Source organism: Erithacus rubecula (genome assembly GCF_903797595.1).
Source record: "Erithacus rubecula genome assembly, chromosome: 26".
NCBI lineage: Eukaryota > Metazoa > Chordata > Aves > Passeriformes > Muscicapidae > Erithacus > Erithacus rubecula.
In genome coordinates, this window is record NC_136678.1 from 3583697 (window position 1) to 3607999 (window position 24303).

Below are 24303 nucleotides of genomic sequence, written 5' to 3' on the forward strand. Positions count from 1 at the left end.
CTGCCAGCAGCAGCTGCTGGAGATGTCACTTCTGAGATGTCAGTCCTGCTGGAGATGTCAGTCCTGCTGGAGATGTCACCTCTGCCCCCCGTGTCCCCCTGGCCCCTGGGGTTTGCTGAGCTGGGGGTGTACCAGGAGCAAAGTGGGAGAGTTACTTGTGGAGTCAAAGGCTGGAGCTGTGCCATCAGCTGCGCTGTCCTGCATGGGATAAACCTCCACAAACTCCTTCTTGAAAACAGACAGCAGGTAGGAGATCCTGTAGTCCAGCCGCACATTCAGGATGAACTGGAAGCAGCAGGGAAGGAGAAAGCAGAAGTGACTGAGTGCCTTCTTCACACCAACTGTGCCCCTGCTGGAGAAAATCCCATTACACACCCCCATCCCACAGATCCCACAACTCCATCGGCTCCAACCTGCAAGATCTTCAGGATCTTCAGCTTGGTCTCCATCACCACAATGTTCTCGTTCTCAATGCTCCTCCCTCTGTCCACTTGCTCTGGGGCAGAGCCGGTGCTGAGGCTGGGGGCACTGAAGATGGACTGCTTCCTGCTCAGCACCATGGTGGACATCATCTGCCCCACGCCCTGGATCGACCTCCGCACGTTCTTCCCTGTGGGTTCAGCCACAGTTAGTGTGGGTGGAGAGGGAGGTGGCAGAGGAGCAAGGAAGGACCCACTTGGACAGGAATATGCTCTAGATTTAATCAGAGAATGAGCAGAAGGCACCGAGTATTTCTTCCAGCATGCCCAAGGGCTCACCACCCTATGTCCTACAGCACACCCAGCCACAGCAGCAAGCCAGTGTCTGGTTTTCTTGCCACAAGAACTGGAAAACACTGGGCAGGTCATGGATAGCACTGGGCAGGCCATGGAAGGCACTGGGTAAACCATGGAAAGCACTGGGCAGGCCATGGAAAGCACTGAGCAGGCCATGGAAAGCACGGGGTAAACCATGGAAAGCACTGGGCAAGTCATGGAAAGCACTGGCAGGCCATGGAAAGCACTGGGCAGGCCATGGAAGGCACTGGGCAGGCCATGGATAGCACTGGGGAGACCGTTGAAAGCACTGGGCAGGCCATGAAAAGCACTGGGCAAACCATAGAAAGCACTGGGGAGACCATGGAAAGCACTGGCAGACCATGGAAAGCACTGGGGAGACCATGGAAAGCACTGGGGAGATCATGGACAACACTGGGCAGGCCATGGACAGCACTGGCAGACCATGGAAAGCACTGGGCAGGCCATGGATAGCACTGGCAAACCATGGAAAGCACTGGGGAGACCATGGACAGCACTGGGCAGGCCATGGACAGCACTGGCAGACCATGGAAAGCACTGGGCAAACCATGGACAGCACTGGGCAGGCCATGGACAGCACCTCCCTGGCCATGAGCAGGGACTCACCTGTCACCTCGTCGTTGTAGACCGCCTGCATCATCAGCTGCGGGTTCTGGACGCAGTCGATGATGCCCAGCAGGGTCCGTGTCAGCCGCAGCAGCTCGCTGAAGCTGTAGAAGCCGAAGTAGATGAGGTTGTGGGCAAGGCTGACGACCTGGGGGAGGACAAGGCAGCTCCAGACCTCGCCGTGGCAGGGGGCTGAGCAGAGTCCGTGGTGGGGGACAGTGACATGGCAGGGACAGCAGCACCCAGGGCGTGTCACACCCCACAAGGTGCCGGTGACACCATGGTGCCCGCACCTCGGAGGTGAGCTTGTTCTTCTCCTCGTTGGCGAAGGGCACGGCCTCGCTCACCACGTTGTTGAGATAGTCCTCCACGAACTCCATGGTGCTGGCAAACTTGTTCTTCTTGTCGTCACGCGAGGCGTTGAGGTTGGAGTCGTAGCTGCAGGGGGACACGTCAGGGTGAGCTGGGGACAGTGGGTGTCCTCACACCCTGCTGGCAGGAGCGCTGTCCAGGTGGCTCCTGAGCTACCATGACCAGCAGTGACGCTGTATGAGGAGTTGATGTGGCCAGAAAATGTATATTCTGTCACCATCTGTTAAAACTGGTGGGGTAGTGATTTCTTATCTCTATGGCACATATTCTCTGCTAATGGGCCATCTTTAAACCAGCTGGGGCAATCATCTCTATCTTTCCCATAGCCCATCCTCCCTCCAGGAGATATCTCCTGTTCATGGCCATTGAGTCCCAGTGCATGACTGATAAAATTCCATCATCCCACTGGGAGATGCTCCAGCCAGGGGAGGAGCCAAGCCTTTCCTACCCAGATGAAAAAACCGAGATTTTGGACGGCAAGTCACAGTCTTTCCACTGGATTCCAGAGGAAAACCAGACCTTTCCACATCATCCCTGGACATTCAGAGGAAACTGCACCTTCTCCAGGAGCACTGCTCCAGCTGAACCACGTCTGCCACTGCAGGAGGATGCAGCCACCATTGAATGGGACTGCTGCCACCACCCTGACTGACTGACGGGTGTCAGCTTGGATTCTGACTCTGTCAAAGTTGAGATTGTTCTTTGTAATACTGTATTTCTATTTTAATTTTCCTAGTAAAGAACTATCATTCCTAATTCCCATATTTTTGCCTGAGAGCCCCTTAATTATAATAATTTGGAAGGAGGGACTTTACATTCTCTATTTCAAAGAGAAGCTTCTGCCTTTATTGGCAGATACCCGTCCTTCAAACCAAGACATGACTCCATGACAGATGGACCCCATTTTCTTTTGAGGGCTCAGACCTACCCAAGTCTGCACAAGCACTCCCCCGCCACAGCATCTGCCACCCCTTGTCCCCCAAAGCCATCCCCAGCCCCTGTGTGTCTCACTCTTTGATGGTGATGGCTGTGGGGATCTCCGTCCAGAGCCGTGCAAACTTCACAGGCATCACCAGCTCCTGGGGGTCCCTGTCCACGTGCACGTGCAGCATGAGGTGGCAGAAGGAGGCACGCAGGTCGAAGGGCAGCATCTCATCTGCCATGCACAGGAAGATCAGGTCCACCCCCAGCTGCTGGGAGATCTCCTTGATGGCCAAGTACTGGCGGTCCAGGCACATGCGGGCAAAGAGCTTCAGCTGGTACCTGCCCGGGGTGAGGGGAAGAGGGAGTGAGGCCATGCAACCCTCACAGCCTCACCTGGGCAGGAGGTGCCACAGGAGCATCACCTGTAGTAGCTGAGGACGTTCTCGTCGTGGGCATTGCCAGCCCGGGCCTCCTGTGCCAGCTGCCGGATGCTTTTCTCGTGGTGGTCGTTGTTCTTGTCCGTCCAGGTGAGCCAGACCTCCTCCTCCGAGTACTCGATGCTCAGGTACTCGTGGGTCTGGGACATCTCCTTCACTGGCCTCAGCCTGTGATGGGAAAGGGGAAACCTGGAGATGCTCCCATGGGTGGAGGGGCTGCACCTCGAGGGGTGACAGAGCTTCAGTGGGACCAGGACCACCCTGTACTGGGTTTCTTGTAGGGTGGGGAGGAGGTATTTATAAGGGTTCTATTTAACTCATTATCCTGCTCTGATTTAGTTAAGAATAAATTTCATTCATATCCCTAACTACAGCCGGTTTCACCTGTGATTGTATTTGATGAGCAATTTCTCCTGGTTCTTATCCCAACCCATGAACCCTTCGATAAATTTTTTCTGCCAGCTGCAGAGTGAGCAGCTCTGACACCCTGACATGTGGAATACCTCTCCCTCAGCCACTCACTCAGTTTTGATGAGGATGTCGCTGTTTTTAGAGTCCAGCACACACTTGCAGATCAGCTCCTGGGTGACAGGGATGGCGATGTGGTTGGACACACATAGATCCGAGAGATAATCCAGAAACCTGCCGGGGAGAGGCAGCTCTGCTGTGAGAAGGGGGTTCCCCAGGGCTCCACCTTCCCTTCCCACCCCAAAGAGCCCTGTGTTAGGTTGGTGTGGCCAGAAATGTGGATTCTGTCCCCATCTGTTGCGGCCGGGTGGGGCAGTGACCCTGATCTCCTGGCACATATTCTCTGCTAATGGGCCATCTTTAAACCAGCTGGGGCAATCATCTTTACCTTTCCCATGACCCACCCTTCATCCAGGAGGTATCACCTGTTAATGGGCCATTGTTACAAACTGGGTGTGGCAGCGATGCTTATCTCTGTGGGAGATATCTCCTGTTAATGGGCCATTGTTACAAACTGGGTGTGGCAGTGATCTTTATCTCCTGGCACATATTATCTGCTAATGGGCCATCTTTAAACCAGCTGGGCAATCATCTTTATCTTTCCCACAGCCCATCCTCCCTCCAGGAGATATCTCCTGTTAATGGTCATTGAGTCCCAGTGCATGACTGATAAAATTTCATCATCCCACTGGGAGATGTTCCAGCCAGGGCAGGAGCCAAGCCTTTCCTACCCAGATAAAAACTGAGATTTGGAACACCAGAGCACCTTTCCCACTGGATCCCAGAAGAAAGCCAGACCTTCCCACATCATCCCTGGACATTCAGAGAAAAACTGCACTTTCTACAGGAGCACTGCTCCAGCTGAACCACATCTGCCACTGCAGGAGAATGCAGCAACCATTGAATGGGACTGCTGCCACCACCCTGACTGACTGACGGGTGTCAGCTTGGATTCTGACTCTGTCAAATTTGATATTGTTCTTTGTAATACTGTATTTCTATTTTAATTTGCTTAGTAAAGGGACTTTACATTCTCCATTTCAAAGAGTAGCTCCTGCCTTTCTTGGCAGACACCTGTCCTCCAAAGCAGGACGAGCCCCCACACGCACCGTGGCTCGCGGTTCTTGCGCACCAGGCTGACAAAGGTCTCCACCTCGGTCTTGGTGATGTGCTTCTCCAGCAGCTTGCGGTTGTTGTGCAGCAGGGCCGTGATGGTGTCCTCGGCCAGGATGTCGTAGCCGATCTGGGACTGCATCATCCCGAACTGCTTGGCAATGTGCTCCTGCAGGGGCACAGAGGGGCTGTGAGCGGTGCCCCCCTGTCCCCCCCGGGGCTCCACGGGGAGGGGGAGGCGCCCCCCGGCACCTGGTTCTTGCGGTAATCCTCCTGCGAGTGCCGGAGCACGCGGTAGCACAGGCGGAACATGTACTGGTAGGGAGCATTCTTCTGGTCCGACAACTCTTCCAGCCTCACCAGGGGCCCTTCCCCGCCCTTGTCCTTGAAAGGGGCTTTCAGGATCCCAAAGATCTGCCAAAAAAAGAGATCAGGGCTGTGTCCTGCTCCACACCAGCCCCCTGTGCCGGTCATGGTCATGACCATGGCTGGACACCATGACTTGAGACCATGCCCGGTGGGATTTTCCATCCCTCTGCCCCTAAAGTGAGCAGGACAGGACACCTCCACGTCTCCACATCCCTTGCTGGGATGCAGGGCCCCAGGGCCACCCACCTGCTTCAGGATGTTCTGTTCTCTCATCAGCTTCTGCCGCTCCCTGTTGGGTTTGGTCACCACGATGTCCAGCACGTTCTGGCCATTGTTGGGGACATCGCTGACAAAAAACACCAAGTCCTCCAGCAGCTGGATCACAAACCTGCCAAGGGACATGAGGTGAGCGGGCTGGGGACTGTTCACCTGCCCAGACTCAGGTCCCTGCAGTGATGCTGGTGGGTTTTGGGGAGCAAAGAGCCTCAGAAACCTGCCAGGGGAGCTGCTGGCCGATCCTGCTCTGCCTGCTGGACATCAATGCCTAGATTTTCAGCCCCTATGGATCCTATACCTGTCAGGGGGAATATCTGAGGGGCTTTGCTTGTGGCTTACACCAGGGATTCTGCATTTAGCACTGCTGCCCCTGTGGCCACCCCTGTGGGGCCCATGTGGGCTAGGCTGGCAGGACGGCAGCCGCTCGCTCTGTCCCACAGGGATCTGTGTTTGCTCAGGAAGCACCAGGAACCCACCCACCTAAAAATAATACAGTGACTAAGGCAGCTGCCCCTATCGTGGGGCCATCTCCCAGCCCCTCAGATATTTTTCTAGGATATTTTTCTAGGATATTTTTCTAGGATATTTTTCTAGGAGGGGCCAGAGCCGTTATCTGGTTTCCTCGCCAGGCTCCTGGGAGAAGTAGGAGTGGATTAGGGTTGTGGGTGGCACCAGCACCAGGCAGGAGCCTCATCCTGCTGGGGAGTCCCTGGAGGAGCCCAGCACAGCCCCATCTCCCAGGGGCTTTTTTACCTGCGATCATTCTGGCTGAGGAAACCCTCGTTCATCTTCTCCACCACGTTGGCCAGCATGGAGCTGGCGTCGTTGGCAAAGTCCAGGTCCCGGATCTCAGACACGGGCACAGAGACAATGGCAAAAGCTTCTTTGTCCTCTTTGGTGGGGCACGTGCCCAGCTGGGAAGCAACAGAGAAGCAGCATCACACAGATAGGGCCATGCAGGGGTGTCCCCAACATCTGCCACCACCCCTGCTGGCATCAGTGACCCAGTTTGTCCCCATCAGAGGGGCTGGGGCGGGCTCTGGGTGACTAGAGGGGGCTCTGGGTGACTAGAGGGGGCTCTGGGTGACTGGGATGGGCTCTGGATGACTGGGGTGGGCTCTGGGTGACTAGAGGGGACTCTGGGTGACTGGGGTGAGCTCTGGATGACTGGGGTGAGCTCTGGATGACTGGGGTGGGCTCTAGCTGACTGACGTGGACTCTGGATGACTGGAGTGGGCTCAGGGTGACTGAGATGGGCTTAGGGTGACTGGGGTGGGCTCTGGGTGACTGGGATGAGCTCTGGGTGACTGAGATGGACTCAGGGTGACTGGGATCAGCTCTGGGTGACTGGGATGGGCTCTGACTGACTGGGGTGGGCTCTGACTGACTGGGGTGGGCTCCAGGCTGGTGTCCACCCACCCCAGGGTGTTTCAGGGTTCCAGTCACTATCCAGGGCACTGGGAGGGAAGGAGCACCCACAGAGCTGTCAGGGAGCAGGCAACAAGCCCAGGGGGAGAGGAGGGAGCTGTACCATGAGGCGGATGGGCCGCTCCTCATCGATGTCGATGGGCACGTTGGTGCTCTGGATCCAGGTGTTGGTGCACAGGTGGCGCAGCCTCACGTAGGAGTTCCTGCCAACAGCAGGGTGTCCTGGTGAGTGACCCCCATGTGGACACTGCCCTGCCCAGCACTCAGCCTCCCCTGACCCCCAGCCGTACCGTGGCACGAAGGAATCTGTTTTCTGCAGCGTGGTGGGGTCCAGCTCGAAGAGGGAGGCGATGTCGTTGCCGTGGGGCACGGCCACCAGCCGGTACTTGATCTTCTCCCCGGTGTTCCTGCGGCTGGCACGGCTGCTGCCCCCCTGCACGGTGGGGAGGGGTCTCTGAGCCCGGCTCGGGGGTCCCCAGTGTGGGGACACAGCAAAGCTTTGCCAGGGCTGAGCTTGAGCGGAGCACAAGCGGCGTGGATGCACCTGAGCTACGAGACCTCCCCCTGATCCAAACCTCACCAACAGCACTGAAAAACCCCCCTGAGCATCCAGCTCTCTCATCTACCAAGCATTTCCCTGTGGCCTGGGAGCCAACATCCAACTGGGATGGTTTTGGCAGGGTCCTCTCAGGGTGGGACACTGCTCTAAGTGCGGGTGGGGGGTGCTGTGCTGGCACAGTGGGACAGATTCTGCTGCAGCCCCCTCAGGGGCTCTGTTTTGGGGCATTTCCCTGCTTTCAGGCCCTGGCTGAGAGCTGGCGTGGTTGGGGCAGCGGCAGCAGCGGTTCTGCTCACCGTGGGCGCTGCTTTGGGCTCAGCCACGTCTCCTTTATAACTTGGGTTTTCCTGAAAAGTTAAAGAGGGAGATGAAAAGGCAGCTGTCAGTCCTCCCGCTCGGTCCCTCCAAACCCCTGGGGATGGATGGATGGATGGATGGATGGATGGATGGATGGATGGATGGATGGATGGATGGTGTGTGATCCCTACTCCTGCCTTCCCTGAGCACAGCACGGAGAGGAAACCTGCCCAGGTGGGGCTGGAGGGTGTGACCTGAGCCCAGTGCACGGTGTCCCAGCCCTGGGGGAGCCCAGGGGAGCAGACCTGGGCTCTGTGTGGTAGCAAGAACCCCCTGGAGGCTCCAGGCTGAGCTCCCAGTGAGCAGCACCAGCCCAGGATGGGCTCAGTTCCAGATCTTCTTTCCTGTTCAGGTGTCAACTGAGTGACTTTGGGTTTAAAGCACCCATTTCAGAGCCCCAGTGTTTGCTGTTTTTCCATCCTGCAGTGAAGGAAGGGGCCTGAGGTTTGCCCTTGGGTGTCTTCTCCAGCTGGGGAGCATCCCCAGGATGTCCCTGCTGCCCTGGCACCAAGCACAGCCCAGGTCCTGGCAGTGCCAAACACACCCCAGTACCCAAGAGCAGCAACTCTATCAGGAGGCCTCAATCTGGCCTTAAAAGGGAGAAGAAAATCCTGGCAGATGCTGCTTCCAGACCAGCTTTGCCCCCACCCTCTGCCAGGTGAGGACAGCAGGATGAGTCATGTCCCACTCCCAGGCTGTGCCAGTCAGTCCCTTGGCATGGGGTGAGCACAGAAACGCCCCAGCCACCCCCTCCCATCCTCCTGGGCCAGAAAAAGAGCCAAACCAGCCATCTGAGCAAGTGAACCCCTTCACTGGGGGACTCCAGGGGGAAAGTTTGGTCCTAAACAAGGTAAATGATGATGGTGATCAGGTGTCAACATTTGCAAACAAGGAGGAGTCACTGGGGCTACCAGAGCAGACCGGAGGAAACGCTCCCTGCCCGAGGTGGGCACTGCCTTTGCAAGGGGTGCCACAGCCCCAGGGCACGTCCCTGCACCCCTGTGCCACCCCCTCACCTCAGCTGCCAGGTAGTTGCCCGTGGCGAGGTGCTTGAAGCGGTACAAGCCATTCCAGTGGCCGGCGCCCCCTCGGCACGGGTCGTGGTGAACCACCTGGGGAGGCAGGGGAGAGAGAGCTCAGCCACGGCACAGGAGGGGCTGGGACATCCCCAAACGCCCCCTCCACAGCCTCCCTGCTCACCTCCACCTCCCACAGGGCGTTGGAGCTGGTGGCCGAGGTGGCTGACTGGCGCAGGGTGGTGCGGAGGAACACGTGCAGCTTGCCCTTGTACTCGTCACAGGTGAGGAACTTCTCCTGCTCGGCGTGGAACAGCCTCACCACGTCCCCCTGCACCACAGGGACATGGGGGTGAGGGACAGGTTCAAAGAATCCTGCAGTCTTTCAGGTGGGAAAAGACCTCCAAGATCGTTAAGTTCAATCTTTCACCACGATGGCCACTAAAGCATGTCCTGAAGTCTGTCTGCTCATTTTTTAACACTTCCAGGGTTTCTGACTGTCCTGGGGAGTCTGTTCCTATGTTTAACCACTCAGGCAATGGAGAAATTTCTCCATGGCTCTCCTGCAGTGCATTTCCTCTTGTGACCCCTCATGCTGCAAAGGGGACAGGATTCCTCCTGGACACAGCTCCCAGCTGCATGGCAGGACTGTGGGACAGGGCACTGTCACCTCTTTCCACCCAACCTCCCTGAGCTCTGCCAACACCTGCCCCAGGCAGCACAAATGCTGCTCTGAGCCCAGGGGACAGGGCACAGGCACCCTGCACTGCTACCACTGCCCTGATCCACGCAGTGACCCCTCTGCTTCCACCCCCAGGGGATAAAATGACTGAATCCATCCCTTTCCACCCTGCAGCAGGCAGAGGCTCCACTCCCCGACGTGATTAAGGCATTAACACCCCAGCAAGGAGGATGTGGGGAGCTGGGAGAAGCACAGAGCCTGGGGATGAAGGGCTGTAAGATCCTATCAATCCACATCCATCCAGCTGCTTCCTGGAGCACGAACAATAGCTCAGCAGGGAAAGTTCCTTTCCCAGGCAGCAGCCACCCTGCTGCAGGGCTGAGCAGTGGAATTGTCCCCAAACAAGGAGCCACTGCTGGCACTGCGTGGGCCTGGGGTTGTCCCCAAAAGTTAATTTAACACCCTGAGGTCGGTAATTTGTGCCAGCAGATCCTAAAATATCCCACTCAGCCTCACTGTGCTGTTCTCCAGGTGACGAATTCTCCCAGGAATTGCAGCCCTCAGGGCAGGACCTCTTGTTTGCCCTTGTCACAGAGCCAGGTGGCTGCTCACACGTCCTGTCCCCCCGGGTCCTGCACAGCCAAACCTCCTCCCTTACCCCCTTCAGCACTTCCTCCAAGTGGTCGCAGAACTGCATGAACAGGTTGATTTTCCAGCTGGTGTTACAATTGACCGAATTCACCTACAGAGTGAGAGAGCGCGGTCACGACCCCAGAACAAAGGGAAAAAAAGGAAAAAGGAGGAAGAAAGCCAAGCCCTCCTGTACCTCCTTGCAGCCAGCATTGTCAGCCAGCTCGTAGTTGCTGGCGTGCAGCGGCTGCCCGGCGTTCACAGGGTTCAGGATCACTTTGTCTCCCACGACTACCTGGGGAGCAAAATGGGAAAAGGGCAGCGAGGATGAGAGCGAGTGCCAGGCACAGAGCTGTGCACAGCCCTTCAGGGACTGCTGGGCCCCACACTCACGTTATCCCCGTTGCTCCTGAGCTTCCAGAAGGGCTGGATGAAGAGCCAGGAGCCCTCGTTGCCGGTGGCATCCAGGGTGACGCGCATGGCGTTTTTCTCCAGCAGCGCCGGCAGCCGCTTGTTCACCGTCAGGTACTTGTTGCTCTTCATGTGCAGCAGCTGGAGGAGCCAAGGGTGGGAGAGATGAGACCCCCAAGGCTCCCCCAAAGCCCACCAGTCCCTTCCCAGGTGTGCTGGATCCCTGCTGGATCCGTACCTGGATGACGCTCCCGTACTTCACCACGTCCCCATGCACCTTCTTGTTCTCTGTCTCGTTCTGCTTCTGCTCCATCTGGGCAGCGTGCTGTTCCAAAAGGAGAAGAGCTGAGTGTGCAGCAGCACCCTCCTCCCTCCCCAGGAGCTAATCCCAGCAGGATTCTCACAGCCTGGGCTTTGGGAAGGGCTGGGATCAGGGTCAGCATCCCTCTGTCCTCCAGGGCCACAACAGGGAGCACCCAAGAGCTCCATGGTGTTACCCTGACCAGCCCTGGGAAGTCCTTAAATTGAAGACTTTAAAAATTAGGGCAGGGACAAAACCACACCAAAATTCCTCCAGGACAGCAGGATTTGGGGTAACACCGAATGAGGGCTGGGCTCAGGGTGGGGATGGGGTAAAACACCCAAAATAGGGGCTGTGGGGGCTGAGGGCTCTCAGCAGCACCAAAAGGAGCCAAAGGCACCGTGCCAGCAGTGCTGTGCCCAGAAATGGAGCAGGCAGGGACCTGCTGCTGCAGGATGTGTCCCCAGGAGTGGAGCTCAGCAGCCCATCTCCAAAACCACAGAGATTTTCCATGTGCTGGCTCTGGCAGTGATGGGATGCTGACACATGTCAGCGAGGCAGGAACTGTTCCCACGGCACATCGGGGAAGGGCGAGTGAGCACCAACAGCCCCGGGGCCAGGCTGGGCACAGCCCCGGCAGCTCCAGCCCAGGCTCCCCCAAAGCTGGGATGGGAACAGCGAGGGATGGAGCAGGGAGAGCCTCTGCCCTTTCCCATCCTGCTCTCACCCCTTTCACCTGAGGGCAGAGGGATTGGGAGGAGCCAAGAATTTCCTACCCAGATAAAAACTGAGATTTGGAACACCAGAGCACCTTTCCCATTGGATTCCAGAGGAAAGCCAGACCTTTCCACATCATCCCTGAACCTTCAGAGGAAACTGCACCTTCTCCAGGAGCACTGCTCCAGCTGAACCACATCTGCCCCTGCAGGAGGATGCAGCCACCATTGAATGGGACTGCTGCCACCACCCTGACTGACTGACGGGTGTCAGCTTGGATTCTGACTCTGGCAGTGTTTGGGATTGTTCTTTGTAATACTGCATTTCTATTTTAATTTTCCTAGTAAAGAACTGTTATGCCTAATTCCCATATCTGAGGGATTTGTCTTTGCAAACAAGTTGTAGATCTGCTGGTAGATAAAATCAGCACTAAGAGATAAAAAAAACAATGGGATGGATTCCACTGATTGATGAATGGAAAAAAAAGATATTTGCCTTTACAAACAAACTGCAGATAAATGAAATTGGATATCAGAAGAAACAATGAGGAAAAACTATGAGTTCTATAAGAATTAAAAATTTAAAGGGAGGGGAATCTCAGGTATCAGGTGTTCTGGGAATTCTGTGCCTCTCAAGTGCCTCAGCCCACAGGGAAAGAAAGAGGGAAATCAGGATAAAAAGGAGGCTGCATCCTCCCAAAATTCTAGAGATCCCAGGGGAATGCCCCATGGCCTCTCCCTTTATTCAAATAAATCAAAAGGCTCCTCTGCCTCCTTTTTGGACATTAACCTCTGGTGTTTGTGCATTAATTTTCCTGACACTACCACGGGCATGGTGAGCAGGACTTCTCCACTCCAGACCTGGCTGCTGCTGCCTCAGGAGATGCTCCCAGCCCTGGGAGATGCTCCCAGCCCTGGGAGATGCTCTCAGCCCTGGGAGATGCTCCCAGCCCTGGGAGATGCTCTCAGCTGTCCCAGGCTGGAGCCTGGCAGGGCTGGGCTGAGCTCTGGCCGTGAAGGGGAACAGCAGGAGCAGCAGAAAGGAGGGAGGAAATGGCAGAATCTCTCTGTAAGACAAGCCCAAACCAAGGTGCAATCAATCAGGCTCAGAAATGAGCTCTGGGTCCACTCGTGGCCAGCACACTGTGACGTTACAGCCCCGACTAAGGGAGCAGGAAAATGGAAAAAAAATGGGGGAAAAAAGGGAAAAAATGGGGAAAAAATGGGGAAAAATGGGGAAAAAATGGGAAATGGGGGTTCTGTGTGCCAGTGACCACACAGGGCTAGACCTGGCAGCTGGCACTGCCCCTGTCCTGGCCGAGCAGAGCTGGGGTGAGGGGCTGGCTCAGGGCCCCATTAGATGATTTTCAGTGAAATCTCTCCCCAGCCTCGGTTTTATGAATCATCCTCGGGCCTCGCCAGCTGCCTCAGGCCATTGTGCAATGTTTGATGTGGGCCCTGGCCAAGGCTGGGGGAAGCCAACGGGAGCCTTTCCCTTCCCCAGCCCTTTGGAGCACGGCCTGGGATCAGGGCTCTCCCTGCATGGGTGCCCTGGGGTGTTCTGGGGTGTCCTGGGGTGCCCTGGGGTGCTCTGAGGTCCTGAGGGGTGTCCTGGGGTGTCCTACAGAGCCCTGGGGTGTCCTGGGGTGCCCTGGGGTGCTCTGATGTGCTGAGGGGTGTCCTGGGGTGTTTTTGACAGTGTCCTGGGGTGTCCTGAAGTGCTGAAGGGTGTCCTGGGGTGTTTTGGGGTGTCCTGAAGTGCTGAAGTGTATCCTGAGCTGCTGAGGGGTGCCCTGGGGTGCTGAAGGGTGTCCTGGGGAGCCCTGGTGTGCAGGGCTGTGCTCCCAGAGCTCCTGTCCCACTGCACCTCAGCACAAGAAGCATGGGGAGGGTGACACAGCAATGGCTGGGCAGGGGACAAGGGTGAGAACACAGCTGGAAATCCTTTCTCATCCCAAAGCAGCGTCACCAGAGGGCTGGATGCCATCACCCACCCAGCTCTGGGCCTCACCTGGAGCTTCTGCAGCAGCACCACGTCTGCAATCTTGTCCTTGTCCTGCTTGGTTTGTTTGGCCTTCCAGTACTGCTTCTGGGCAGAGTAGCGGTTCATGGGACACACCTTGAAGAGGCAGTCTGGGGACAGAGCAGAGCCTGTGAGGCTGCAGGGTGTCCCCAGTGTCCCCACGGGGCAGGGACACTCCTGGAATGGAGTGTTGGGAAGGATGAATCAGGAAAACCTTATAAATATGATTGGCTAGCAAAAGAGAATATGGAAACCATAAGAAAGATTGAAATGAAAGCCATCCTTGAGATACCAAACCTTAACTGCTAAATAACTAGAAGACAATAGGATGGCTGGCCAAAAGTAATCCCCTCTTGATAGAACAATGGTCCAAAGGTCAGAGAAGACCCTGCTAGCTTGGCAGAAAGGGCTCCAAAGAGCAGTTTTTAGGGTTTAAAGTACAACACATTATGGTAATGTAATAATTCTTATAGGCTGTATGTAAATGCTGTAGGATTTGTATCTTGTATTAGATTGGGTAGTGGAAATTAGAATATTCAACATAGAAGAAGATTTATTGTATTGTAAAGGGGGAAATCGTGCTCCTACCTCTCTTCCTTCCCTCTCTTACCTCTTAGAACTCTCACTGCCCCCCACTCTCTCTCTGCCCTGCTCCAGCTGCAGCTGGCAGCTCCCAGCAGGGCCCTTTTCACCCATGCCCTGTGCAATAAACCACAAGTTTCAAGACCAGAAAATAGAGAGTGCCTGAGTTTGTCCTGACCATCGTAGACTCTCCTGCAGACCAGGTCCCCCCATAGACCAGGGAGACACAGCAGGGGCTGCTGGGGTCACATCACATCAGCTGCTGGGCCAGCTTTAAATCAGGATAAATAACGAGTCCAGGAATGACTGCACTGCTTGGACTCGTGGTTAGAAGTGTTCCCATCGGAAATGGCTGTGCTGTTCGGGAAGGGAAGCTTCAGGGGGGAGCAGAGCTCTGATGGAGCCCAGCTGCACCACAGGAGGAGAGGATCCCGGCAGGCTGGGACAAAATCAGCCACCTCCACGTCCCTTGTCACCCACGGGACACCCTGAGCGGGCAGAAGGTGTGGGAGGGACCTGTGGTGGCCGTGCCATGGGGACACACACACCCCTCCCTCCGTGACCTGCATCACCAGCCCTGGATGCTCCCGAAATCTCCGTGTCAGCAGCTCTATTTTGAGATCCTAAAGGATGCACAAGATGCATCCCAGCTCCTCCGAGCTCCCCCTGCACTGCAGATCGGCCTGACCCGCCTGTTTTTCCCCCAGGATGGTGGGTGGGAAGTGCAGACATCCCCGGCCAGGCTCGGGGAGCAGGAGAGCAGATGTCTGCAGACAACGAGGCTCTCACATCTCCCAGCCCCCTTCCCGTGCAGGAAGGGCTCTGCAGCCTCAATCACCCTCATTATGCCTGAAATAGCAGCCCAGAAAGTTCAGACACAAAAAAGAAAACGAAAAAAAATTTAAAAAAAAATCCCTTCCCTGTCTGGCGGCGGGCCCGAGTCGCTGGCGAGCTCGTGTTTATTTACCTGGGAGTGCCGCTGGGGCAGCGCCGAGCGCGGCTCTCACCGGCAGCGCTGCGGCAGCGCCGCCTTCACATTTCGATTCACAGCCCCGCTTGCCAGTGCTACAGCCCGGTTTGCCCATGGCACAGCCCCGTTTGCCCATGGCACAGCCCCGTTTGCCCATGGCACAGCCCAATTTGCCAGTGCCACAGCTCGGTTTGCCCATGGCACAGCCTGGTTTGCCCATGGCACAGCCCGGTTTCCCCATGGCACAGCCCCATTTACCAGTGCCACAGCTCGGTTTGCCCATGGCACAGCCCCGTTTGCCAGTGGCACAGCCCCATTTGTCAGTGCCACAGCTCGGTTTGCCCATGGCACAGCCCGGTTTGCCCATGGCACAACCTGGTTCGCCCATGGCACAGCCTGGTTTGGCAATGACAAAGCCCAGTTTGCTGACAGCACAGCTCGGTTTGCCAGTGGCACAGCCCAATTTGCCCATGGCACAGACAAATTTGCCCGTGGCACAGCCCAATTTGCCAATGGCACAGCCTGGTTTGCCCATGGCACAGCCCAATTTGCCCATGGCACAGCCCAATTTGCCCGTGGCACAGCCCAATTTGCCCGTGGCACAGCTCAATTTGCCCGTGGCACAGCCCAATTTGCCAATGGCACAGCCCAATTTGCCCATGGCACAGCCCAATTTGCCAATGGCACAACCTGGTTTGCCCATGGCACAGCTCAGTTTGCCAATGGCACAGCCCGTGCCAAGCAGCTGGAGCAGCCATGTGCCCCAGCACCTGCAGTGCTCTCCGTTAAATATGAATTAATGGGAAATGCTGCAAAAGCTGCTGGTGGGAAGGGGGAGGTAAAAAAAGAATAAAAATCCAGCGCAGTGACTCTAAAGCCTGGCTGTGAGCATGCCCTGAGCAGGTTTTGCCAGGAGGGAAACTGAGGCACGGCGGGGCTTGCGTGCAGAAAATCGGCAGCACAGCTTGGGCTGGGAGCTCGAGATTTTGGTATTTGGTCTGAAGAATTGCCAGATTTATGAAATGTGGATTGGAGTGGAAAACAGGGAAGGTGAAGGAAGCTCCTGCCCAACACTGCCCAGAGGGAGCAGCTCGGTGGGGCTGACCTGCCAAGACCCAGAGTGGCTTTGGGGACAAAAATTCCCATCCAGAGAGACTTTGAGGGCAAAAATTCTCATCCAAAGTGGCTTTGGGGGGCAAAACCCAAAAGAGTGACTTTGGAGATAAAACTTCCTGTCCAGAGAGGCTTTGGGGGGTAAAACTTCCCATCCAGAGTGGCCTGGAGGGCAAAATGTCCAGGTGACCCTTTTTTGGGGACAGCAGTGGCACAGCTGGGGGTCCCGCTGCCCCCTTGCCTGGCAGGGTGGAAGATTTTCCTGACATGCCTGAACTGGGCTGGGAAGCGCCTCAGCAAGGAAAGAAACCGGGAAAAAAAAAATGCAAATAACGGAGAGGTGTCGAGCGTCTCTCCGAGGAGCCGCGGGCAGGAGCAGCTCCCAGGTGGGTTGTGGCATTTCCAAAGAACTTTTTGGAGCTGAACTCGGCAGGAGGGTCCCGTTTTCCCAGCGGGAAGCCCCGGCACGACCCGTGTGCGCCTCAGGATAGGGCAGGGTCCGGCCACAGGATGTGGGGACGGCGACAGCGCATGAAAATCCCCTGCAGCCCCAGCCCTTGTTTCCACCTCGCTGCAGGCGATGGCTATCGAGCAGGGAGAGCTCTACCTTTCCGGCCATTAAAACAAACGCCTGGATATCCTGATAGCGAGAGCAGCGAGCAGGGCTGAGCCCAAAAAACCTGCGGCTGGAAAAGAGATTGAAGGCACAAGCACATGGCCGGGCAGGCTGCTCATCCCAGAAATTTGGGAATGGAGCTGGGCAGGGCTGGGGGGTGCTGGAGATGCTGGATGGGTGCTAATTAGACTCATGAATAAATTAACGGCAGTAACTCCCATGGAGAGCCGGTTTAATGCTTGGTGGAAAAATATCTTGAGATATTTTGGGGTGTTGGGGGAGAGGAGGGATAGGTGCTGTTAAAATCACTCTGAGAAAAAGGTGGAGGCACAAGGCAGAGTGGGGAACTTAAAAGTCTTATTTAAGAGAAGACATAAAATGACAACAGGGGGGATGAAAGGAGCAGCTGCCCTAAACCAACCCCAAATCCAGCACCACAGGCAGGGGTTTGGGGAGATTTCCCAGCTCTCTAGGCCCTGGCTGTGTGATCCAGGCACTGAGATCCTGCTGGGATAGACCCTTCCCTGAGTGTAGAGCATCCTGGGGCGGTCAGGAACAGGCCAGCACTTCCCAGCTGGGTGCAGGGCAGAGCTGTGCCCCTGTCCCATCCCTGCTGTGGATGCTCAGGGCCAGGATTGACCCCAAAGCTGCCCCATCTCACCTCGGAATTTCTTGGGGGGGTTGTCCAGGTCTCCAGCCGCCGGCTCCACCACGCACCGATCGTCCACCAGCCTGAGGGGGACAAAAAGCAGGGTGAGGAACAGCAGGATGGCAGCAGCAATGAGTGGTTGTGCCACCATCACCTGGCCCTGAGTGACAAATCCAAAGCTGCACCTCCTGTTTCCCACCTGGAAATATTTTTCAGGAGCTGAGCACCCCTTCCCTCGGCTCCCAGTGCTTCCGGCTGTTTTCCATGCTGCTCCCCAGGGTTTGTGCAGCAGTGAAGGACCAGGGAAGGTTTGTGGCCATCACTCCAGGCCTTTTGCTCTGTGACTTGTGCCAGAGGGGATCCTGCCCTGCCCAGCTCCCTCCTGGCACACAGAGCTCTGTTATTGCACCCTTAATCCAGCAAAAACGGGAGGAGTCCAGCTTGCATTCACCAGCTCTCCTTGTCTGGCTGGGAACTCTTCCCACAGGGACAGGGAAGGTGCAGGAGCTGAGGATGGAGGTGGCAGGGCCCCCCAAACCCAGTTATTAATTATTATCTGATCAGAGCTGCAGGCTCTGCCCATCAGATCAAGGCTCCGTGTCTCCTCCCTGCCCACCTCTGTTTTCCCAGCGCTGAGCAAAATCCCTCGGGCTTGGGGCTGGGGAACTGATCAGTTGGGGGCTGATTTTGGGATGGATGGTTGTTTTTCAGAGTTACCGAGAACAGCCAAGCAGAGCCCGGCAGGGGGATCTGCCCGGAGCACAGAGGGGCGAGCACGGCCCGAAGGGCTCCGTGTGCTGGGAGCTCCTGCGAGGCTCCCGGGGGAACCGGCTGCTCCAGCAGGACAGGCTGGACCCGCCCGCCCGCTTTCCCAGCCCCGGGAAGGCAGGAGGAGCTGGGAGCGAGAGGGGAGCGTGTCCCCATCTGCCAATGTGCCTCCTGGAGGGAGAGAGCATGGTGGGACAGGGGACAGTGCCAGCCGGGAGCAGTGAGGTGCGACAAAGGCAAAGCGCATCCTGCGCTCTCCCCGCCGCCCCCGAATCACTCTCGGGGTGCCCAAGAAACCAAACGACCCGAAAATCGCTGGAGATGGGCGCGCTGCTCTGTAAAGGGATAAAAATCAGGCAGATCCATCCCACTCGCAGATCCAGCCTCCTTCCCTCTGAAGAGGGAGGATTCCTTTCGCTCGGCAGAAAGGAATTTGGCCTCGTTGCTGATGGATGGGGACCCGGGACCCTGGTGCTGCCGTGTCCTCGGTGAGGAGGCTGGGCTGGCACCGGGCTCTGACACCCCTGTGCTCATCAAGGGAAGAGCAGCCTCAGATTTCACATCAAGACAGAAAAGCAATTTGCCTGGTGGCAGCAGAAGCTTCAAAACAATTAGCAAAGACCTGGAAGGTTGGAAAAACCCCAAAGCCACGAGCTGCGGCCAGACAGGGCTGCCCTGGATTTCCAAATGCCCGTGGGCAGCAGCGTAGGGGATTTAGGTCTGTCCAAACTCCTTTTCCTTGGGTCATGACAGCAGGGAAGTAGCCTGGGACATTCCCAAATCCCTGCAGGGCACGGAGCCTTGGGAGGGCAGGGAAGGAGGGAAAGGGGAAAACCAGAGCGGCTGCAGCAGCACAAGGGACATGCAGAGCCCCAGGCCAGCCCTGGTGTCACTCGGGGGCAGTTTTGGTTTTTGTTCTGCTATTTTAATGGGGTCAGGGCAGAACAAACCCTTGGGATGTGCATGGGAGCAAAAACCACCGAGGGCTGAGGACACCAAGTTTCACCAGGAGTGAAACCCTGATCCTCAGCACATCCCCAGCTCCCATCAGCTCCCATAGAGGCAGAAGGGATTAATTAATTCATTTATCTCTGCATTTTAACCCCAAAATCCTTCACTCTTATTGCTGGAGGAAGCGCCTGACCTGTCGGGTTTATTTTCAGCACTGAAGAAAACAGCACGGGAGCCTCTCGCTGCTGCACCGGGCAGGATTAGTGACAGTGACCTGCCAGCCTGGAAATCTTAATTAGTTAACGATCTCAAGGCACTTTCAGCGTCTTTAATCCCAGGATTACACACTCGGCAGGAACGCGAAGTGCTCTTTTTATTAAACTGATACTTTGGGCGAACTTTCCTCAGTTAAAAAAATTGCTGAAAATAATAATAAAAAAATAAGGGTTCTGACAGAGTGGACATGAGTCACCTGGAAGGCTGCTGGGGCCAGGCCACGCTCCCGCTGAAAACCGGAATTCCCGCAGTGGGATGGGCCAGGGGAGCTCCCTAAAGAGCAGCGGGAATGTGCGAGGGCACTTTTTAATGGGAAAGCGGTGTCCGAGCACCGGGAGGAGATCCTGAGCGGGGCAGGAGGCGGGATGCACCCACGGAATGTCATTTTGCCATCCCAAATTCCCCCCCCTCGGGAGCAGGAGGGGCGGGATCCAGCTCTGATGAGCCCCTCAAGGCGCTGGCGAGCATCTGGCTGGCTCTTAGCCCCGGAGTCCTCGCCGAGCTTCCAGCGGGGCTTCCTGGGGCTTCCAAAAGCCGAGCACAAAGTGATTCCCTGGCCCGGGGCCAGCGCGCTTGGACTCGTGCGAGGCAGAGCTTTCCCCGAGGTCAGGGCAGCAGGAGCTCGGCCAGAGCTGCAAAATCCGGGGCAGTCGGACCCTCCCGACCCCTCCCCGGGGATGAGCCCCAGCTGGAGCTCGATGGATTGAGCAAAAACCTCCCCCAGACGTGGCACAGACGATGCCAAGGGGAGCTGAGGCACGCCGGGGTCCAGGGAGGGCTCTGGGAGAAAGGAAACCCCACCAGAGCCGGGAGAACCCCAATACAGAGCCCAGCGATCGCTGAGGTGAGGAAAAGGAGGAGGAGGAAGAGGAGGGTGATGAGAGCTCAGCTCAGCTCCTCTGGCACCCGCAGGGTGGGCGCTGCCCCAGGGAGGAGAGAGGAAAGTGAGCGGGGCAGCCACAAAATTGCAGCTTTTTGGTGCTGTCGCGGTGCCAGGAGGGCTCGGACTCCTCCTCCTCCTCGTCTTCCTCCCCCCGGCAGGGACGGGTTCATCCTGACCCGGCGGAGCTGGAGTTACCCTTTAACCAACTGCATCTCCCCGAGCTGCTCCACCCCGAAATCCACCTGCAACCACAGGTACAGGTGTTGTTTCACCTGGAACAGCTGCCCTGCACCCAGCTGGGTTTGTCACCGACCCTTCCCCTCTGCGAGTGCCCGTTCTGAGCCCCTGAAGGGTTTTAGGAGCCTGGCGGGGATGGAGCAGTACAAAATCCTCCTGGGCAACTTCCCGTGTTCCCAAAACCACTCCAACCTGCCCATCCCGTGTCCCAGCCCCCCAAGGGTCACTCCCAGGCCGCTGTGACCAGCTCTGAGCCCTTCCCAGGGCGCTGCTTTGGGCTGACTCGACCATTTCAGCTGGTTTGGGTATCTTGGCTCGTCATTCCCACCGAGCTCAGCTCCACGCCCGGCCCGGGATGTTTTTCCTGCTCACACCCGCTGCAGAGAGGGGGTGAAAGGGAGGATTCGTGCCCTGATCCGGGAAGCAGAGGAGCCCCAGGTGGGGCTGCAGGGCTCCCCCCACCTCCACCCCACACCCTGGAGACCCCAGAGATGCTCCACAGGGATGTGACAACAGCCACCCTAAATGTGACACTGGTGATCAACACCTGGGACACCCCGTGTCACCCCATAAAGGGAGGATCCCATGCAGACCCCAGGCGATCCCACAGCCCCTGCACAAGGAAGGATGTCAGGAACTCTTCCGCAGGGCGCCCGCGTGGGCCGGCAGAGCTGTTTGCCTTGCAAATGAGCTGAGGAAGGTCCCTGTGGCAGGAGAGCACTCTCGGTGAGTCACCTGGTCCCTTATCACAGGAGTGATTTAAGGTGTGGTTGGGTCTCCCAGGTCGCAAGGCACCAGGGAAAACAATTTTAGGAGGGGGGGGGGGGGGGGGGAAGAACCTGCAGGGAGCAGAAGCCTGGGAAAGTGGGGCTGCCCAGCAGAGGATGTGCTGGGCCAGAAGAGGCTCCTGCTCTTCAGGGGCTTCTGAGGAAGTCTGGAAAAACACCTGGCAAAAAGGGGGATGTGAGGGCCAGAGCTCTGAAAAAGCCACACGTTTCTAGCTGAGCCACTGGAATGTGTTCTGGGGACAAGAACCAGCGCTGGGTCCCTGCAGAGCCTCCTGCAGATCCCATTTCCAAGAGGCTGCAGGGGTGCTCAGCATCTGGGACAGCTGCAAGGAAACCTCTGCAAAACCACCCGTGGGGATGCAGGAAGGGCTGGCGCAGACAGGCTGCACCTGCAGGAGCTGCTGCCTGACACTGTGGCTGTGCCCACGGGGATTTCAGGCACTCTGCACCCCATTTCTGGGCAGCCAGGTGGAGGGAGCCCCGGTGGGCAGCCCCCAGCGGCCACACGTGGCCGGCGGTGGGTGAGGAAGGCGTGTGGGCGCAGGTATGTGCGGCTCGGCTGGGGCACAGGCATGTGGGAGCAAGTGCATTCAGCGCAGATTATAGAGCCGGCAGCTCCTGCCCCAGGAATCCCATCCAAGTCAGCATTCCTGCCTGAGCTCAGCCTCTCCTACACGCAGCAGCGTGGGGCAGGAGCGCTGGCACGGCCCCACATCCCCCCTGCCCGCAGCTGCGGGCACATTTTGGGGTCCTGAGGAAGGGTAAGGAAAAACCCACCCGTGCCCCAGGGGGGTGACAGAGCCTCCCTGTCACCCACCCTGTCCCCGTGCCAGCGGGCAAACATTCCCGGTGGGAGCAGGCTGGAGGATGCAGAGGGCAGCGTTGGCCTGGCAGTGCCACCGTTGGCTTGCACGGACACAGGTGTGACACGGGACAGGTCCCCAAGGTTGGGCAGAGACTCCCCCGGCCCAGGGAGCTGTCACAGCCCAGAGCTGGCACTGCCCTGTCCCTCAGCCCCTGACAGCCCTTGGTAGCCACGGGCAGCCCGGCTTGGTGACCTGCAGAGATTCCCGCTGGCCACCGGCTGTGTGGGACACTGAGGGGACAGCAGGAGCCAGCACTGCGTGTGCAGGGCCAGCAGCCTGCAGCCACGCTGCACAGGGCTGGCAGCACCGAATGACCCAGGGGGGCTCCGAGCTGTCACCTTCGCATGTCCCCGTCCTCACCCCACCGAACCCGCACGCTGCCCAAACCCATTTCACCCCAGCCCCTCACTGGGGGGAAGCAGCTTCTGGCCAGGGGAAGGAGAGCTGGGGGTCCCTCCAGGGTCACATCCCGCCCTTGACAGCGGCTGGAGCCGGGGGCGAGCTCGGGGACACAACTGGGGACACATCTGGGGACACACCTGGGGACACCCTGTCCCCACGTCCAGCACTTCTCCCCGTCCCCGCTGCAGCAGCCGGAGCTTCCCCGCTCCTTTTCCCACCGCGCTCCAGCTCAGCCGCCCCGTCCCGTCCCGTCCATCCCAGAATCACCGCCGGGAGCCCCCCTGGCTCACCCCAAGGTGCTGATGAAGCCATTGACGGAGCCCTCGGCGTACAGGGAGACGATGTCCCCGATGTGCAGGAAACTCGACATCTCATTCATGGTTACCCTGACCCGGCGCGGCGCCGCTTCCTCCTGCAGTCAGTCACCTTCCCGGGCCGAAATCCAGCATGGGCCAGCGGAGCCGGGGGGTCGCTGCTCCGGGGGGCCGGAGGGGGGTCTCTGCCCCGCGGGGGGACGGTCCCAGCCCGGCTCCTGCCGCCGGCAGCACCGGCAGCGGGACGGGAGCGGAGCGCGCACAAGTTTTACATGTGCTGGGCAGGAAGGGAGCCGGGCAGGGAGGGAGGAGGAAGAAGAGGAGGAGGACGGGGGGGCGGGGGATGAAGCTCAGCGAAGGGTCCGCATGGGCTCTGTCCGTCTGTCCGTGCCCCGTCCCGCACCGCCGCGCTACCTGCGGCCAATGCAGCGGGATCAGGAAGTCGCGCCGGCAGCAGCGTGCGGGGAGGGGACCCGGGGCCGCCCGGGACGGGGGGGGGACGGCGAGAGGCCCCACCCCAGCACCGCCTCCCGCCGGGGGGGGGCCCGGTACCCGCGGGCAGCCCCGGCTCCGCTCCCCGACTCGGCTCCGCGACCCCCGGTCCCCGGCACGGAGCCCCCCGGCCCCCGGGGACAGCCCCGGCTCCGCTCCCCTGACTCGGCTCCGCGACCCTCGGCCCCCGGCACGGAGCCCCCCAGCCCCTCTCGGAGCCCGGGGGTCGCGCCCCGCTTGGAGCGGCACCGGGAACTCGGGGGGTCGCGGGGAGCCCCCCACCCATAGCCCGCAGCCATCGGGCACTGCCGGGACTCCTTCCCTGTCCCCGCGGCTGCAGCCCCCTCCTCAGGTGACATCTCCTGTCACTGTCCCTTCCCTGTCGCTGTCGCCGTCCCTGCCCGTGTCCCTGCGGCCCCAGCTGAGGCCAAGGCGGCTCTGGGTGGATTTTTCTGCCCCGGGCGAGCACTTGCGGCTTCCTGAAGCTCAGGTGGCTCCTGCCGCTCCCAGCTCGCACCTGCTTTGCCTCTCACCAGCGCCGTCCCCTCCTGTCCCAGAGCCAAACCCTGCCTGGCCCTGAGAGCGGCACAAAGTGCCACATCCCACCCCTCCATCACCGCCAGCAGGAGAGACCCCCACCCGCTCCTCCAGAGCCCACCCTGCACTCCTTGAAGGAGCTTTTAACACCTCCAGGCTGGCCCAGCTGCTCTGGGCTCCCAAATGAACACTGGTGGGAAAGGACCACGTCCTCAGAGCATCTTCTGGACAGCACAAGCGACCCAGTTCTTCACTTTAATTAAAACTTGCCTGCTGTAAAAACAATATTGGGAGGGGAAAAAAAAAAAGCCAGCATGATGCTTTTCTCATTTATTTCCCTCCTGTCCTCTTTTCTTGCAAACAAACACAGGTTT

General features: G+C 58.1%; 1 protein-coding gene across 1 annotated transcript in view; it reads right to left on the bottom strand.

Moving 5' to 3' along the window:
• ITPR3 (inositol 1,4,5-trisphosphate receptor type 3) overlaps positions 1-23326 on the bottom strand; it is a 42312-nt gene extending 18986 nt beyond the window's left edge. The window contains exons 1-23 of the mRNA XM_079327255.1: positions 22877-23326; positions 17428-17498; positions 13474-13595; positions 10684-10770; positions 10428-10586; positions 10231-10329; positions 10063-10146; positions 8907-9053; positions 8723-8818; positions 7646-7696; positions 7081-7223; positions 6894-6993; positions 6116-6276; positions 5333-5474; positions 4970-5131; positions 4714-4886; positions 3659-3778; positions 3122-3304; positions 2787-3038; positions 1697-1841; positions 1404-1551; positions 414-610; positions 156-285 (exon numbers count right to left, since the gene is read on the bottom strand). Coding sequence (XP_079183381.1) covers positions 156-285; positions 414-610; positions 1404-1551; positions 1697-1841; positions 2787-3038; positions 3122-3304; positions 3659-3778; positions 4714-4886; positions 4970-5131; positions 5333-5474; positions 6116-6276; positions 6894-6993; positions 7081-7223; positions 7646-7696; positions 8723-8818; positions 8907-9053; positions 10063-10146; positions 10231-10329; positions 10428-10586; positions 10684-10770; positions 13474-13595; positions 17428-17498; positions 22877-22965 — 3061 coding nt within the window. The 5' untranslated portion in view covers positions 22966-23326. The remainder of the gene's footprint in view (positions 1-155; positions 286-413; positions 611-1403; positions 1552-1696; positions 1842-2786; positions 3039-3121; positions 3305-3658; positions 3779-4713; positions 4887-4969; positions 5132-5332; positions 5475-6115; positions 6277-6893; positions 6994-7080; positions 7224-7645; positions 7697-8722; positions 8819-8906; positions 9054-10062; positions 10147-10230; positions 10330-10427; positions 10587-10683; positions 10771-13473; positions 13596-17427; positions 17499-22876) is intronic.
• Between the last annotated feature and the right edge of the window lie 977 nt (positions 23327-24303).